This window comes from Cervus canadensis, chromosome 2 (assembly GCF_019320065.1).
Source record: "Cervus canadensis isolate Bull #8, Minnesota chromosome 2, ASM1932006v1, whole genome shotgun sequence".
NCBI classification, from domain to species: domain Eukaryota; kingdom Metazoa; phylum Chordata; class Mammalia; order Artiodactyla; family Cervidae; genus Cervus; species Cervus canadensis.
Window position 1 is genome coordinate 94,167,174 of NC_057387.1, and position 18,274 is coordinate 94,185,447.

The following is an 18,274-nucleotide window of genomic DNA, read 5'->3' on the forward strand; positions in this document are numbered from 1 at the left end:
AAGGTACTCCACAGCTAGATGTTACTACAGACTTCAACTCCGGTTCTGTGCAACATCAAATGTTAAATAAGATAACACAGGTATCAGTTATTCGAGGAAGCTTTATTTTTAAATAAATATATACATTGTATTAAAATATAGTTGACTTACAATGTTTCAGGTGTACAGCAAGGTGATTCAGTTATACAAATACATATATCTTTTTTTGAAATTATTTTCCATCATAGGTTATTACAAGATATTGACTACCGTTCCCTATGTTATACAGTAAACCTTCATTACTTGTTGTATATCTATTTTTAAATTAGAAATATAGCCTTCTATTCATACTAAGTCAAACAAGTGGAATAAAAATGTCATACGTTTCTTAGTTAGGCAAAACTTCATGTTTTCTAAAATATATGTATTATACATATTTATATATGTATGTATACAAAGTCTTTTCTACTACACTTGATAAAGGTTTGACAAAGAACATTTTAAAAAAAGAAGAGATGGAGAAATTGGAGAACATAAACAAAATGAAATGGGAGTTCTGAATATGAAATAGAAAAAGTGAAACAAATGAGATAAAGTAAAAGATCATCATATAGTCCAGTTGATTTTAAACATGACTGCTCATTAGAAACATAAGTGGAGCTCTGGAAAAAAAAGAAATGTCTGATCATTTTTTATCTGCATTTTTTTAAACTTTTTTATTTTCTATCAAAAAGGAAGTATTAGTCGCTTAGTTTTGTCCAACTCTTTGCAACCCCAAATTGCAAATTTGTTTGGGGATAGAAAATAGTACTGTATTACACACTTAAAAATTTAAGAGGATAGATGTCTATAGACATCGGTAGATGTCTAGACATCAGGCTCCTCTGACATCTTATCCTCATAGATATCTATTTATAGACATCTATAGATACGCTGTCAGGCTGTCAGGCTCCTCTGTCCATGGAACTCTTCAGGCAAGAATAGTGGAGTGAGTTGTCATTCCCTTCTTCAGGGAATCTTCCCTACCCATGGATCGAACCCTGGGTCTCCTGCATTGCAGGCAGATTCTTTACCGTTTGAACTACCAGCCCAATTTTGTACTGGAGCATAGTCAGTTAACAATGTATGATAGTTTCAGGTGAACATCGAGGGAACTCAGCCATCAGGAAACTTCAAAAAACATTTACTTTTCTGTTTTATTTCAAATTGTCTAATTATTTCAAAATATATATATAAGCATGTGATAGTTTGCAGGATCCTGGAACAACCCAAACTCCCCCTTCACATTATAAATACTATCTTCTCTTTTTTATTCTTTACATTTTGTAACATAAGAGAGATTACATTAAATAAAACCAAACACTAACACACAAAAAAACTCTGGAGGCCCAGGTGTGAGATCTGTCTTCACATTCGCCCTCCCCCATGTGGGCGGGGAAATTCTCCCAGACCTAGCTAGGTGCTCCAGGAAGGTCAGCCACAGTCAGGGACAGTCAGCGATCCAGAAGACACTGCACCATGAGTGTCTCTGTGCTGAGTCCCACGAGAGCCCTGGGTGGGGTCTCTGGGCTCCTGCAGGTGGTCTCCCTGCTCGGCCTGGTTCTGCTTCTGCTCAAGCTGGCACAGCTCTACCTGCGCAGACAGTGGCTGCTCAAAGCCCTTCATCAGTTCCCGTGTCCTCCTTCCCACTGGTTCTATGGACACAAGAAAGAGGTAGGATGGAGCAGGATGGGGGAGTGGGAGGGCCGGGAGGGCTGGGGTAAGGGATGGTCATGGTCAGTTAGTCCATGGGACAAAGCCTTCTTGTGTGACCAGCACATGGCCCCATGAAGTCACACAGCTTATATCTTAGATCCAGGCTCCTCACCCAGTCCTGGGGGCTCACTCCTCCCAGGCCCTGTGCTGGTGCCCTCTGTTCTGCCAGACACCCCTTCCTCAGGGAGATCTCAGGCTGTCCTGGAAACCCTGCCCTTTGAGAACAATGGCTGCTCCTTATTGACTCTCCCTGCTCTCCAGGCAGAGCAGCTTCAACGGTCCTCACAGAACAGGCTTCTAGATGCTTCCCTGCTCATCACTCAGTTGCATGCTCCCTGCCTGGCCCTGAGCTTGCCTGGGAGCACAGACGTCAGTCTGATGGATCAGCCCTGTGGGTTCACTGTGTGTGGAGACAACAGACAGGAATCTAAGATGGTGCAGGTCACAGAGAAGAGGCTCACCTCTGGGGTCATGTTATGTCAGGTATTAGAAAAAACTGGCTTGGTTTCTTAGGACTGAGGGATTTTTCCAGACATGTAATTACATGGCTTAATTCCTGACACATTGCTGGCATGCAGAAACAGTTTCCCAGCATGGGGTCAGGTGAGGGGTACTGCCTGCCTGGTATCCTCTCTCTGGACTATGAGCTCTTGGAACTGAGCCTGTAATCCCCCTCACCATCAGCACCCAGCCCAGCCTGCACAGAGGGGTGTCAGTCCATTGTGTGAAGGGACAGCAAGGAGGGAAAGCAGCAGCTTGCAGGCTGGGAGGGGCAGCACTTGCCTGGAGGTGGGGGGAGCTCAGAGCAAAATCAGGGGCCACGTGGAAATGGATCATGAAGGGTTTGTGGCTTAAACAAGTGTTAGGAGACAATCACAGGTTGAAAAGATCTGAGGCCTTTCTTTGTCAGCAGCATGATTAGAGCATAGTGGAGACAAGGACAAGAACTAGAAGCAGCCCAAGCCCCTTGCGGGCTGGCCCAGTGTCTCTCTCCCCTCTCCTTCCTAATCTCCTGCACCCCAGGTCACTCAAGGTCCTCCCCCCCAGCCTGTGCATTCCAGCCTCTGGGACTTGGCTCCCATGTGCCTTCTCCCTGCAGTGATCTCATTCCTCACATGACTTTCTCACAAGCCCCAGGCCCAAATCATTTTCATCCTGGGTCTCCCAGGAGAGGAGAGGACAACTCTTTTTCCCTTGGATGTCTTCCTCACTAGTCAGTGGTGACTGGATTCAGCTATTTCTCTCTGCAAGATCATAGCTATAGGCTTCTTCTGGAAAGCCTGCCTCTGGTTCATTTTTCTATCTTGAAAGCATCTTGGTAAATTATGAGTCAAATAATGAGCAAGTGCAGGAAGAAGACTTTTCTAACATCCAGGTCTGAGTTAGACCCTCTTCCCCAAAGCTTCCCCACAGGCTTTGTCTTCCCTCCATCACACATTCATGACCCACTCCTGTTTTGGCCGCTTAACCTCTCAGTCTCCCCCACTAGCCTGCAGGGTCCAAACAGATGAGCATCTAGAGCAGCATCCTAATTTAGTACCTTAAATCCATGCCTGGCACAAAGTAAATGCTCAGTAAATACAGGCTCAGTGAAGGAATGTGACCCACATTACAAGTTGCCTCAAAGCTGGGGAGTTTTGATGGCAGAAGAATGTAGGTGGAGATCAGATACCAAAAGGGCAGAAGGTTGCTCTGAGTTACACAGAGTCATTGAAATGACAATTTGACTGCATGAAACACACCTGGGACCAACTGTTGATGAGAAATCCAGAGGTGACAAAACAAACTGAGTCTCCAAAGTTGAGGAAAGGCAGTTGTTCTGTGGCACAGAGAACAGGCCACCAGGTAGAGGGAAGAACGTGGGCAAAGACCTGGAAGATGAGCAGGTGGAGACAGTGCAAGGAGCGCAGGCAGCATCTTGAAGGCAGAGCAATGCATCCTGTGAAATCGCCACCTCATCAGGGCAAGAGTAGAGACAGTAGAACCAGAAAGGAAACGCCTTAGTGGTCCATAATCAGGTTACAAATATTCCTCTAAGCAGTGGGAAGTGTACCAAAGTTTCTGACAGTAAGTCAATGAAAATGAGATTAAAAATCCACATATCAAAACCTTATTTCAATACCATCCTCATATGTGTACACTCAGAATCTGTCCTACAACTGTGCACACACTCAATATGAAAAATAATAATATATACATACAATGTGGTATTTAACTTTTTTCCACTTAGCTATATACATTCCAAACATCATCAGTTGTTCAAGCAATTATGTCATTGTGTACAAATGATTTCCAAAATTTTCATAAACCAAGTAATTATCTTTGATTAAGTTTCTGTAGGCAGTTTGTAGTGTTGGCCCATACCTCTACCTGACATGGGACAGAATCTGATCTTAGGACAGTGATGGACATTCTGCAAGGTTGGATGATATTCCAGGTCAGAAGAAATAGTTCTAAACTCTTAGTTCTGCTGATGGATCCAGAATGATTACCTGGCACCTTTCCAGCCCTTCACCCTGACTTCAGCTCCAGAACTAAAAGAAAGGCATCATTGACTTGTCTTTCCCTTGGTGACAGTACCAAGAGGAGAGTGAGCTGCCACTCCTACTGAAGAGGGTAGAGAAATACCCAAATGCCTGTGTTCGCTGGCTGTGGGGCACAAGGGCCTTTGTGTTGGTCTACGACCCTGACTACATGAAGATGGTCCTGGGGAGATCAGGTGAGAAGGCAACCCTCAGCAGGAGACAATCTTCCATTTAAGTACATGTCCCTGGGTGTGAAATTCCACAAGAGACTGACACTTTAGACATCAAGGCCTGAACTCCTCCAAACACCCTCCCAACCACAAGCCAGACGAGGGTTTCTCTTTTATGTCTTACCTTTTACTTTTTATAAACAAATTGAGATGATCCCAGAACTGGAAGATAGTTCCCTGTCCACACTGATCTAGGTGGGGCACCTCTCATTGTTGCCTCTTCTGGGTCATGAGATGGCCAGATGACCACACGCTGTAGAAAAATCACAGGTTCTGTCTTATTCTCTGGCAGTGAACAGAGTTTATGTTTCAGGGCAATTCACCATCTTAGTCCTGTGGGTGTTCTGCTCTGGAGCACCAAGTCTACCTTCCTGGGACCACAATGACTATCAGGACAGAGAGAGTCAGGGATGGGAGGCAAGAGTCCTGTGGCTTCAGAAAGACTGTCATCTGACAAGAACCAAGCAAGGAAGGGAGTCTGTGGTCTAGACTTCAGCTGCTCTGGAGGCTCCTTGCAGAGTTTGTTGCCATCCACATTTCTTCTATACCTTTCAGACCCAAAGCCTCATAGAACCTACAAATACTTGACTCCCTGGATTGGTAAGTACATTTAAATACAACTGCAGACCACCCACCACTTAGGTTAACCAAGAGTGGTCTCTTTGCACAAATGGAGAACAACAGGTGCCAGGCACCCTCATCTCTGAATCAAACCTCATTTTTCTTCTTCTAATAAAACCCTCAGCCTTTATAATGGTGCTGTAGCCCTCCTTTTAGCTAAGCCTCTTCTTCATAACTTCTCAGTCTTTACTAATGTTCCCAGCCCAACTTTTCGATAAGTCCTTCTATCACCTGTCTGCCTACTCTTTTTCAACCTCTATCTCACTGCTCTCACACTCACATCCTATGGACAGACATATTGTAAATTCACATCCCTGAAATATACTGGGCTTTCCCACCCCTGCCTATGATGAGCCTTCTCCTGACACCCTTGTTTCCTCCCAAGTTGGCCCCACTCTCCCCAATGCCCATACACACCCATCTGTGGTTCAGGGAAAGGTTTGCTGCTTTTGGAGGGGCAGACGTGGTTCCAGCACCGGCGGATGCTGACCCCAGCCTTCCACTATGACATCCTGAAGCCCTACGTGGGACTCATGGCCGACTCTGTCCGAGTGATGCTGGTGAGTCCATCCCTTGTCATTGTATGCACTAGAATCCAGCACAGCTGACAAAGTCCACTATCAGACACTTATGTCCCTCAGACATCCATTGAATAGAGCCCCATGGAATGATGCATTCTCAACTTAGTATGAGACAGCATTCATTAAAGCTAGGTGGGACAGAGGAACATCTAGGCAACAGCTTGGATCCTTAATTTTCTCCTCACCAAGAGAAATCAGGGCCATGGTGTATTCAGGGTCCACATGTCTCCCATCTCCATGTCTGAACACAGGGAGTAGATCAAGGAGGTCAGTGCAAATTGGTCCTGGCTGGCCTGGGCAATGGCAGATTCGGTGGCAGAGAGGATATCTCAGGATGTCACTCAGGATCACCTTGCCGTCCAAGGGACTCTCAAGAGTCTTCTCCAACACCATAGTTCAAATGCATCACTTTTTCGGCACTCAGCTTTCTTCACACTCCAACTCTCACATTCATACATGACCACTGGAAAAACCATAGCCTTGACCAGACGGACCTTTGTTGGCAAAGTAATGTCTCTGCTTTTTAATGTGCTATCTAGGTTGGTCATAACTTTCCTTCTAAGAAGTAAGTGTCTTTTAATTTCATGACTGCAGTCACCATCCGCAGTGATTTTGGAGCCCCAAAAAATAAAGTCTGACACTGTTTCCACTGTCTCCCCATCTATTTCCCGTGAGGTGATGGGACGAGATGCCATGATCTTAGTTTTCTGAATGTTAAAGGATGTACTCCTTTACCTGGTCTTAGGTAACATTAAATGAATGAAAGGAATTGAGTAATTCATGCCCCTTCTAAGAGCACCATTAGAGTCACTTTAGCTTTTCCTTGCCTTGAAATATTTGCTTTGTAGTGTTAGATATCACTTGTCCAGTTCTGATTTCAGGACACAATATTTTCTCCCCCGAGAAACTATGCTTTCTGCTCAGCCGCCAGCTGGTTAATATCATAAATTATTCCTAACATTCATAATTAATTAGGATATTAGAAGAGAATACAACTATAGTAATGGTTCAAAGAAATAGGAATCACAGTATACATGTGTGTTACAGCCTTAAGTTGCTAAAACATGTCTGCTTAGAAAATTAGGAAATTTCATCTGAAGATGTAGAGACAGAGAGAAAGCCAGGCCTTCTGGGGAAGCAGAGTAGGGTCAATCCCCATCCCTCCACAGGACAGTTGGGAGGAGCTTGTCAGCCAGGACTCACATCTGGAGATCTTTGAACATGTCTCCTTGATGACCCTGGACACCATCATGAAGTGTGCCTTCAGCCACCAGGGCAGCATCAGGAACGACAGGTCAGTGACAGCTCTTCAACAGCAGGGTCCTTTTCTCACCAGCTGGGAAGGGCTTTCCTGAGAGGCAGTAAGGGCAGTGTGGATGCTTCTAAGCCCAAAAAGTAAGTTCTGCAGAGACATGGACCACAGTCAAATTCTACCCAGATTATTCTTGATTCAATCATTAGTCCCACTTTCCTATGCAGGGAGAAGCCTGGATCCTCAGGACTCTTGTAAATACTGAGGGACTCCTCAGGCTAAGACAGAAATGGCAATACCTCAGTGCTGCCTGTCTCCACTGACTGAGGAATCTTCGACCCAGAGACCCAACCCCACTCTAGGTCAGAGATTCCCTCAACTCCAGTCTCTTCTGAATCCTTTCCCTTCAGGAACTCCCAGTCCTACATCCAGGCCATCAGGGACCTCAGCTATATGAGCTTTTCCCGAGTGAGGAATGCTTTCTACCAGAATGACTTCATCTACAGGCTGACCCGTGAAGGCCGCAGGAACCACCAGGCCTGCCAGCTCACGCATCAACACACAGGTTCTCCTCCTTCTTGTGCGCTGCTCCACATACCTTCATCAGGCACATGTGAAAGGGCCTGGCTTTAATCCCTCAGGCAGAGCCCAGACTCCTGCTTCCTCTTCAGGAGCTGGCTCACACCCGCCAGCTGCAGGGCTGGGAACCCAGAGATAAGGTTTCAGGTGTTGTGTAGGGAATTACAGGAGTCACCAGGTTGGTGATGACTGAGTGAGACCCCCTCCCAGCAGCATTCACACAGAGCCTCCATGGGCTGTGTTACTGCAGGGATTGCCACCGGGAGTAGATGATGCTGGAGCTCTCAGTCCTGGTATGCTCACCCAGTCCCACCCTCACCCACATCCACCTGGCATCCAGATTGGGCCTGAGGGGCAGATGGGTCTATGGGGATGCTGCATATGGGCCCCCAGAGTCCTCAGCTCTGGCTGGGAACCACTGTTCTGGGACAGATGCAGTGATCAAGGAGAGGAAGGCTCGCCTGCAGAAGGAGGGAGAGCTGGAGAAGGTGAGGAGCAGGAGGCACTTGGACTTCCTGGACATCCTCCTCTTTGCCAGAGTGAGTGTGGGCAGGAGAGGTCTGAGCCTTTGGGCAGAAGTACACAGGAAGGGCAGACACTGCACTCTGGCCCTGCCTCCACAGATGGAGAATGGGAGCAGATTGTCTGATGAGGATCTCCGTGCTGAAGTTGACACATTCATGTTTGAGGGTCATGACACCACAGCCAGTGGCATCTCCTGGATACTCTATGCTCTAGCCTCCCACCCCAAGCATCAGCAGAGGTGTCGGGAAGAGATCCAGAGCCTCCTGGGAGATGACACCTCCATCACCTGGTGAGTGTCCAGGAGATGGAAGAACCCTGTTCCACCTGAGCTAGAGAGAATCCCTGGTTGTCCAGTCCTGCCTGCTCTCAGATGGGCTTCCTTTCAGGGACCATCTGGACAAGATGCCCTACACCACCATGTGCATCAAAGAGGCACTGAGACTCTATCCACCAGTGCCAACCATTGGCAGAGAGCTGAGCAAGCCCATCACTTTCCCTGATGGACGCTCCTTACCTGCAGGTATGAACTTCATCTCACCACTTAGCTAAGTACTCTGTAGGACTACATGGTTAGACCAGAAATCCACATGTGCTTTCCCAGTTGCAGTATGCTCTGATTCTTTTCTGCCAGAACATAATATTTACTCTGCAGTTTCAATGAGTTTTGAAAAATGTTTTTCTTTTAAAACCTAGGAATAATACTACCATATACCCAACAATCCCACTACTGGGAATATAACCTGAGACCCCAGAAATCAAAAAGAATGTGTACCATAGTGTTCATTGCAGCATTATTTACAATAGCCAGGACATGGAAGCAAACTAGATGTCCATTGACAAATCAATGGATTATAAAGATCTGGTCCATAAACTCAAGGGAATACCACTCAGTCATAAAACAGTACGGAACTGAGTGTTGCAGTGAGGTGGGTGAACCTGCAGCCAGTTATACAGAGTGAAGTAACTCAGAAACAGAAAAACAAATATCACATATTAACACATATATAGAGAATCTACAAAAATAGTACTGATGAACCCATTTGCAGAGAAGGAATGGGGATGTAGACATCAGTTCAGTTCAGTCAGTCAGGTTGTGTCTGACTCTTTGCAACCCCATGGAATGCAACACGCCAGGCTTCCCTGTCCATCACCAACTCCCAGAGATTACTCAAACTCATGTCCATCAAGTCAGTGATGCCATACAACCATCACATCCTCTGTCATCCCCTTTTCCTCCTGCTATCCATCTTTCCCAGCAAAAGGGTCTTTTCCAATGAGTCACGTCTTTGCATCAGGTGGACAAAGTACTGGAGCTTCAGCTTCAGCTTCAGCATCAGTCCTTCCAATGAATATTCAGGACTGATTTCCTTTAGTATTGACTGCTTGGATCTCCTTGATGTCCAAGGGACTCTCAAGAGTCTTCTCCAACACTACAGTTCAAAAGCATTATTTCTTCGGTGCTCAGCTTTCTTTATGGTCCAACTCTCACTTCCATAAATGACCGCTGGAAAAACCATAGCTTTGACTATATGGGCCTTTGTCTCAAAGTGATTTCTTGGCTTTTTAATATGCTATCTTGGTAGGTCATAGCTTTTCTTCCAAAGAGCAAGTGTTTCTTAATTTCATCACTGCACTTACCATCTGCAGTGATTTGAGAGTCCAAGAAAATTATGTCTGTCACTGTTTCCATTGTTTCCCCATCTATTTGCCATGAAGTGATGGGACCAGATGCCATGATCTTAGTTTTCTGAATGTTGAGTTTTAAGCCACTTTTTCACTCACCTTCTTTCACTTTCATCAGGAGGCTCTTCAGTTCCTCTTTGTTTTCTGCCATAAGGGTGGTGTCATCTGCATATCTGAGGTTATTGATATTTTTCCTGGCAATCTTGATTCCAGCTTGTGCTCCATCCAGCCTGGCACTTCCCATGATGTACTCTGCATATAAGTTAAATAAGCAGGGTGACAATATACAGCCTTGAACTCCTTTCCCAATTTGGAACCAGTCAGTTGTTCCATGTCCGGTTCTAACTGTTACTTCTTGACCTGCTTACAGGTTTCTCAAGAGGCAGGTAAAGTGGTCTGGTATTCTCATCTCTTGAAGAATTTTCCACAGTTTGTTGTGATCCACACAGTCAAAGGCTTTAGTGTAGTCAATGAAGCAGAAGTAGATGTTTTTCTAGAACTCTCTTGCTTTTTCTATGATCCAACATATGTTGGCAATTTGATCTCTGATTCCTCTGGCTTTTCTAAATCCAGCTTGAACATCTGAAAGTTCATGGTTCACATACTGTCGAAGACTCGCTTGGAGAATTTTGAGCATTACTTTGCCAGTGTGTGAGATGAGTGCAATTGTGTGGTAGTTTGAACATTCTTTGGCATTGCATTTCTTTGGGATTAGAGTGAAAACTGACCTTTTTCAGTCCTGTGGCCACTGCTGAGTTTTCCAAATTTGCTGGCATATTAAGTGTAGCACTTTCACAGCATCATCTTTTAGGATTTGAAATAGCTCAACTGGAATTCCATCACCTCCACTAGCTTTATTCATAGTGATGCTTCCTAAGGTCCACTTGACTTCACAGACTCCAGGATGTCTGGCTCTAGGTGAGTGATCACACTATCCTGGTTATCTGGGTCATTAAGATCTTTTTTGTATAGTTCTTTTGTGTATTCTTGCCACATTTCTTAATATATTCTGCTTCTCTTAGGTTCATACCATTTCTGTTCTTTATTATGCCTATCTTTGCAAGAAATGTTCCCTTGGTATCTCTAATTTTCTTGAAGAGATCTCTATTCTTTTCCATTCTATTGTTTTCCTCTGTTTGATCTGTTTTAGTGTTGTTGCTGTTCAGTCGCTCAGTCAGGTTCAATCCTTTGCCATCCCTAGAACTGTAGCACGCCAGGCTTCCCTGTCCTACACCATCTCTGCCTACATGTCCTACACCATGTCTGCCCTTTCCTCTATTTTGATCTGTTTGCACTGATCACCGAGGAAGGCTTTCTTATCTCTCCTTACTATTCTTTGGAACTCTGCATTCAGATGGGTATATCTTTTCTTTTCTTCTTTGCCTTCTGCTTGTCTTCTTCTCTCAGCAACTTGTAAGGCCTTCTCAGACAACTATTTTGCCTTTTTGCATTTCTTTTTCTTGGGGCTGGTCTTGGTCACTGCCTCCTGTACAATGTCAGAAACCTTTGTCCATACTTCTTCAGGCACTCTCCTATCAGATTTAATCCCTTGAATCTATTTGTCACTTCCACTGTATAATATTAAAAAGTTGAGCCATTAATTTGCTGGCAAAGTTCCATCTAGTCAAAGCTACGGTTGTTCCAGTAGTCATGTATGGATGTTAGAGCTGGACCAAAAAGAAGACTGAGAGCTGCAGAATAGACGCTTTTGTACTATGTTGTTGGAGAAGACTCTTGAGAGTCCCTTGGACTGCAAAGAGATCACATCAGTTATTCCTAAAGGAAATCAATCCTGAATCCTCATTGGAAGGACCAATGCTGAAGCTCCAGTACTTCGGCCACCTGATTCGAAGAGCTGACTCATTAGAAAAGACTCTGATGCTGGGAAAGATTGAAGGCAGGAGGAGAGGGGGACAACAGAGGATAAGATGGTTGGATGGCATCACTGACTCAATGGACATGAGTTTGAGCAAGCTCCAGGAGATGGTGTAGGACAGGGAAGCCTGGCGTGCTACAGTTCTAGGGATGGCAAAGGATTGAACCTGACTGAGCGACTGAACAGCAACAACACTAAAATGATTACCTAAAATTTGGGTGGTAAGCAGAGTGATGTGGTAAGTGGAAGTGCATATATGCACATGTGTTCATCCACCCAGCCAGTCTATGTCTTTTAGTTGGTGCATTTAATCCATTTACATTTAAGGTAATTATTGATATGTATGATTCTATTACCATTTTCTTAATTGTTTTGGATTTATTTTCTGTAGGTCTTTTCCTTCTCTTGTGTTTCCTACCTAGAGAAGTTCCTTTAGCATTTGTTGTAAAGCTGGTTTGGTGGTGCTGAATTCTATTAACTTTTTGCTTGTCTGATCTGGAAAGCTTTTTTTATCTCCATGAAATCTGAAGAAGTGTCTTTTGGGTAGAGTATTCTTGGTTGTATGTTCTTCCCATTCATCAGTTTAACTACATCATGCCGTTCCATTCTGGCTTATAGAGTTTCTGTTGAGAAATCAGCTGATAGCCTGATGGGAGTTCCCTTGTATGTTATTTGTTGTTTTCCCCTTGTTGTTTTTAATATTTTGTCTCTGTCTTTAATCTTTGTCCATTTGATTCCTATGTGTTTCTGAGTGTTCCTCCTTGAATCTATCCTTTCTGGGACTCTCTGTGCTTCCTGGACTTGGTTGACTATTTCCTTTCCCATGTTCTGGAACATTTTAGCTATTACTTCTTCTTATATTTCCTCTGGTCCTTTCTCACTCTCTTCTCATCCTGAGACCCCTACACTGCAAATGTTGTTTAGGCTCTCTTCATTTCTTCTCATTCTTTTGTCTATAGTCTGTTCTGCAGCAGTGATTTCTACCATTCTGTCCTCCAGGTTATTTTTCCATTTTTATGCCTCAGTTATTCTGCTATTGATTCCTTCTAATGTATTATTTATCTCTGTTTGCTTATTCTTTAGTTGTTCTAGGTCTTTGGTTAACGATTCTTGCATCTTCTCAATCTTTGCCTTTCTTCTTTTCATGAGATCCTGAATCATCTTCACTTTCATTATTCTGAATTCTTTTTCTGAAAGGTAGCCTATCTCCACTTCATTTAGTTGTTTTTCTGGAATTTTATCTTGTCCCTTCATCTGGGACATAACTTTCTGCTTTTTCATCATGATTAACTGTCTGTAATATGGTTTTTGTTTTAGTCATTGTGAGACTGTACTTCATCTTGCTTCTTCTGTCTGCCTTCTGTTGAATGGGGCTAAGAGACTTGTGTAAGCTTCTTGATGGGACTGGTGATGGAAAAACTGGATCTTGCCTGCTGGACAGGGCCCTGCTCAGTTAATTCAATTATCTGCTGATGAGTGGGGTTGCATTCCCTCCCTGGTAGTTACTTGGTCTGAGGCAATGCAGCCCTGGGGTCTACAGGCTCTATGGTAGGGTGAATGGTGAATTCCAAGAGGGTTTATGCCAAGGGGGACCTTCCAGTACCCCTGTCCCTGTGGTAAGCCCCTGCAGACCCATGCCTCCACAGGAGGCCCTCCAACATTAGTAGGTAGTTTTGGTTAGCCCCCTGTGGGGTCAATGCTCCTCCTCTTTGGGTCTTGGTGCATGCAAACTTCTGTTTAAGCTCTCCAAGTGTGGAATCTGTTTTCCTCAGTCCTCTGGAAGGCCAGTAATCATATCCTGTGGGCCCTCAAGTTTCTCTCCCCAGAGAGATTCTCAGTCCCTTTGTCAGATGTCCATGCTGAGGAGCCTGACTTGTGGTTCAGAACCTTTACAATAATGCAAGAACTTCTTCAGTATTATTGTTTTCCAGTCTGTGGGTCACCCACCCGGCGGGTATGGGATTTGATTTGATCATGATTGCACCCCTCCTATTGTCTTGCAGCAGTTTCTTCTTTGTCTTTGGTCGTGGGTTATCTTTTTTTATTAGGTTTCAGCATCCTCCTGTTGATGGTTGTTCAACAGTTAGTTCCAATTTTGGTGCTCACGCAGGAGGAGATGAGTGCACATCCTTCTCCTCTGCTGTCTTGAACCAGAAACTATAGTTGTTGTTTAGCCACGGAGTCATGTCCTACTCTTTGGCGACCCTAGCTCTGCTGGTAAAGAATCTGCCTGCAATGCAGGAGACCTCGGTTCTATTCCTGGGTTGCGAAGGTCCCCTGGAGGAGGGCATGACAGCCCATTCCAGTATTCTTTCCTGGAGAATCCGCATGCACAGAGGAGCCTGGTGAGCTACAGTTCATGGTGTCGCAAAGAGTCAGACATGACTGAGCAACTAAGCACAGACTTAGCCCTCCAGCCTCCACTGTCCATGAGATTTCCCAGGCAAGAATACTGGAGTGGGTTGCTATTTCCTTCTCCATATATACACACACACACACACACACACATATATATATATATACACACACACACACACAACATTGTACAGCTAGTAATATCCAATTAAAAAATGACTGACACAGAACTTGGATGCAACAGAAGCTCAATAAACAAATGCTGACCCTTGAATGTGGTCTTAAAATGGAAGCTAAAATTCTAATTCCTTGAAACATGAAGACTTAAGAGAGAAGCAGACAGAAGCAGGGGAAGCACGCTTTTTCCACATGGATCTAAGTAAAGGAGGGAGCTTAGGGACTCCACTGTCATGGGTCAGATAGTTCAGTCTCTGAGGAGTCCTCTGGCAGGTGGCAGAAAGCAGCTGATGATGAAGTCTGAGAGCCCTGCCATGGCTGGAGGCCACCAACTGACTCACCTTCCAGTGGGTCTGAGTCCCAGCCCTGCCCCGTCTTAGCTGTGTGATCATAGACCCATCCCTTAATCTTTCTGAGGCTCAGGTGCTTCATTGGTTCATACGGATAGAACTGCCTTCCTTGAGGGCTGTGTGAGGATTCAATGAGTTATTGCACATTCCCCAGGGTCATGATGGCACTTGATAAATGTGAGTTGTCACCTGAGCTACTCCAAATTGTAAGCCTCCAATTCTTTTACTTCTCAATCCCGGGTCCTGGTCACCTACTCCTAACAGAGTTCATGTGCTTTTTCAAGCCCAGCCCACCTGTCTTGCAAGAACATCATTTCATTCAGAGTGATGGAGGGTGCTATCATGGTGGCTCCCAGGAATTTTGTGAAGACATACTCCCCCTGCTCCAAGGGGACCATCAGGCTTCTCTCTCTCCTCTCTACCCCACAGGAATCTTAGTCTCCCTCTCCTTTTATGGACTTCATCACAACCCAAATGTGTGGCTGAACCCGGAGGCAAGTTGGTGGTGTGAGGAGGGGATGGGATGCTCTCTCCACACCAGCCGCTCCTGCTCCTGCTCCTGCTCTGTGGATTGATGTGAAGAGTTTGACCCCACTGTCCTAGCCCCATTGCTCTCTTTGCAGGTGTTTGACCCATCCCGGTTTGCACCAGGTTCTACTCGACACAGCCATGCCTTCCTGCCCTTCTCAGGAGGATCTAGGTGAGACCTCTGTACCTGGGGAAGCAGGTGTCACTGGTTGCTACCTGATATGTGTGACTGTCTACATTCGTATGTGGTGCATGCAGTTCTGTCCTTGTGTGTTGATGTGTTGAGAAGGAGGTGTGGGTCTCCATGTACAAGAAGACCTTCAGGGCCCGCCACAATGACATTGACCTCCTGATGTCCACAAGGATTGACCTCATTTCCATGTCAGTGACTGATCCAAAGTATCCAGGGTTTTCCTCACTTAAGGAGTATGACGTCTTAACATTACAAGTCTTCTTGAAAGCTAAACTACACAAGTTTGGTTTGGACAATTTCAGTCACCTTAAAAGATGGTTTCCTCTGTTCCCACATTACTAGTCAGCCTACTGCCTTTCTGCTTAATTCACCAGTCCACCTCTCACTGTATCTATCGTGCTTGCATGGGTTTGGAATTCCAGTTGCCTTCCATGTCCTGAGGCTTCAAGTCATGTCTGTGATCAGTCACAGTTGTTGTTTGAATAAGTTTCAGTCATGAGAGTGTTCTCTATTTCTACAGTACATCTGACATAATTTTGACTTCGTATTAATATAATCATGCCATATTTTCCCGTTGCCAAAATTCTTTATATAATAGCAGAAGTTATATATCATAGTCTCAGAGTCTACAGAGTCTAATGTTAGCAAGATAAAGAGTAAAGTGGAGGACAATCAAATCAGCTTTTGGGAGAAAACTGACTATTTTTTATTTGACAAGCATTTGTAAAGTCCCTTGCATGTAAAGTATAAAGCACACTTGAAATAGCTATTAACCTGGATGATATACTCCTAAATGACTGAAGATCTTAAAGGTTACAGAACCTCCTCTGAAATAGTACTTCAGTGACTTTGTGACTTAGGTAGAAACAAGTGTTTTTCTGATTCTACAGTTCTAGAAAATTTTCAACTGTGAATCAACATTCACAGAACAGGTTTGAAGCAAATGGTCTTCCTGAATTACTTCTAGGATTTGGTTTACACCAGGGTCCAGTCCTTCCTTATAGACATGGCTGCACATCATACAGCTGCCACTAGAGGACAGGGGAGACTAGGCAGCTTGGTTTTAGGTCAGAATGAATATTTATTATTCTCTCACTCCATTTGAGTTGTTTTCATTTCAATTAATATTGTTTAAATATGAAAGTATGTATTAAGCATGTCTCTGTGTACCAAGACCTGTGCTATAAGATGGGAACACAGGGATGATAATGCTGTCCTCCCTCAGAGCTCACTGTCAACATATCAACATGTCTACTCAAGACAGACATCATTCACACATCCACTCTTTCACTCATTTATTCATTGGGCAGACTGTGGAAGGATTCATGATCTGGCACTGTACTGGGCACTGGATGTGATGTGTCCTTAGTTTAACACCCATGGTGCCTTGAGGGTCCCGAGTGGGAAGAGGTGCAGCCAGCAGAGGGGGTGAGGTGGTGGTCACTGGATTGAGCCATGAGCATGAGGATGGCAAAGGCGAGGGGAGGGGACCTCAACAGTCGCTGAGTCAGAAGAAGGAGCCGGACAGACCCCAGGTGAGTGAGGAAGAATCCAGAGAGGGCTGTGATGCAGCTGAGGCCCTGGGACCTGTCCTCCCTGTGATGTGGAATATAATAGGCCTAGAGCTACTGTGGCTTTAGAGGGAGGAGAGGAATAGAGGCTGAAAAGGCCAGATGAGGAGCCCAAGGGATGGTTAGGAGGGTCATTTCTGGATTAGAATGGGAAGGTTCCAAAAATAGATTGACTGAGGGGCTGAGGGGGACAGGAAGCCAGACCATTAATTGGTAGGCAAATGGTCAGCTGGTTAGAGTCGTTAACCCATGTCCCACCAGGAAGCCTCCGTGTTGCCATTCTGACTCCTTACACAATCCTGTCTTGTCATCTCTGGGAACTGGGCATCCTGTCTGTCTACCATAGGTGGTAAGGTCCAAGGAGGCTGTCCACCCTGCCCCCATACAGTGCCCTGGGCTGACTTGAAACCAGGAGTTGCCTGTAGACAAGTGAATAAAGTACTAGTTCGCAGTTCTTGATCCACTTGACTTGACTCTGTGGCTTACAGCACTGATGCTCCCCAACAGGATTTCCTGCTGAAAGCAGAAGTAGGAGGTAGGAGATAGTCCTTAGAGAGGTGGGATTTGTCATAGGTCAGGGGGAAGAGTTTGGCCCAAGTCTTGACTGTCAAGTCATTGTGATGAGTAAGGAAGGAATCAGGGCTGGGCCACGTGGAGAACAGCCCTGAATCCCTGTGCTCAGCCCAGGTTAGAAGCCTCTGCTTGCTTCCTTTTTATCTCCCAATCCAGGAACTGCATCGGGAAGCAGTTTGCCATGAATGAGTTGAAGGTGGCCGTGGCCCTGACCTTGCTTCGTTTTGAGCTGTCACCAGATCCCTTCAGGGTCCCTGTGCCCACTCCAGTCATGGTGCTGAAATCCAAAAATGGAATCCACTTGCAGCTCAGAAAGCTGTCTGATCCAGATGGAGACAAGGACAAGCTCTGAGGGCCCCTGACTGCTATGCTATCTTGCTGTCACTCTCTCCTGTCCTTGCCTCTTTGCCCACTTCCTGCTTCTGTCTGCCCCCTGCCAGTTTGCCTCATCTCCTGCCTCCTGCCCAGCAGCAGACTTTCTGCCCTTCTCCTCTCACCTTTCTCCACGTTCCCTGTCTGCTTATCTCTCCATCTGTCTCTGACCCCCTGTATCTCTCACTGTCCACCTGAATCCTGATCACCTGACATCCTCCAGTCTGCCTGTTCTCTCTTGTATTTCTCCACTTCAGTCTGCCTGTCTGACCCTGAATTCATGTACATTTGCTTCTAAAATCATTTACCATTGGCTTAGGGACTTGGGGCTTCTCTGATGGCTCATGGGGTAAAGAACGCACCTGGTATGCAGGAGCTACCGGAGACTCAAGTTCAATATCTGGGTGAGGAAGATGCCTTGGAGAAGGAAATGGCAACCCACTCCAGTATTCTTGCCTGGGACATCCCATGAACAGAGGAGCCTGGTGGATTGAAGTTCATGGAATGGAAAAGAGTTGGACTTGACAGCACAGTGCAGAATATCTTAGA

The 18,274-nt window shown here is 45.3% G+C and overlaps 1 protein-coding gene across 3 annotated transcripts; it reads left to right on the plus strand.

The window, feature by feature from the left end:
• The first annotated feature begins 1,497 nt into the window (after window positions 1-1,497).
• Window positions 1,498-17,705, plus strand: LOC122428024 (taurochenodeoxycholic 6 alpha-hydroxylase-like). Of its 3 annotated transcripts, none has more exons than XM_043447634.1 (12): window positions 1,498-1,692; window positions 4,312-4,453; window positions 5,045-5,089; window positions 5,543-5,670; window positions 6,861-6,985; window positions 7,354-7,508; window positions 7,955-8,061; window positions 8,146-8,336; window positions 8,434-8,567; window positions 14,918-14,982; window positions 15,112-15,188; window positions 17,510-17,705. In XM_043447634.1, exons 1-12 carry the CDS (start codon window positions 1,498-1,500, stop codon window positions 17,703-17,705), a joined length of 1,560 nt encoding a protein of 519 aa, XP_043303569.1. The 3 variants fall into 3 exon arrangements, with proteins under 3 accessions (XP_043303569.1, XP_043303579.1, XP_043303587.1); XM_043447644.1 differs by having other exon boundaries at window positions 7,450-7,508; XM_043447652.1 differs by lacking the exons at window positions 7,354-7,508; window positions 8,146-8,336 and having other exon boundaries at window positions 7,955-8,067; window positions 8,418-8,567.
• The last annotated feature ends 569 nt before the right edge of the window (window positions 17,706-18,274 follow it).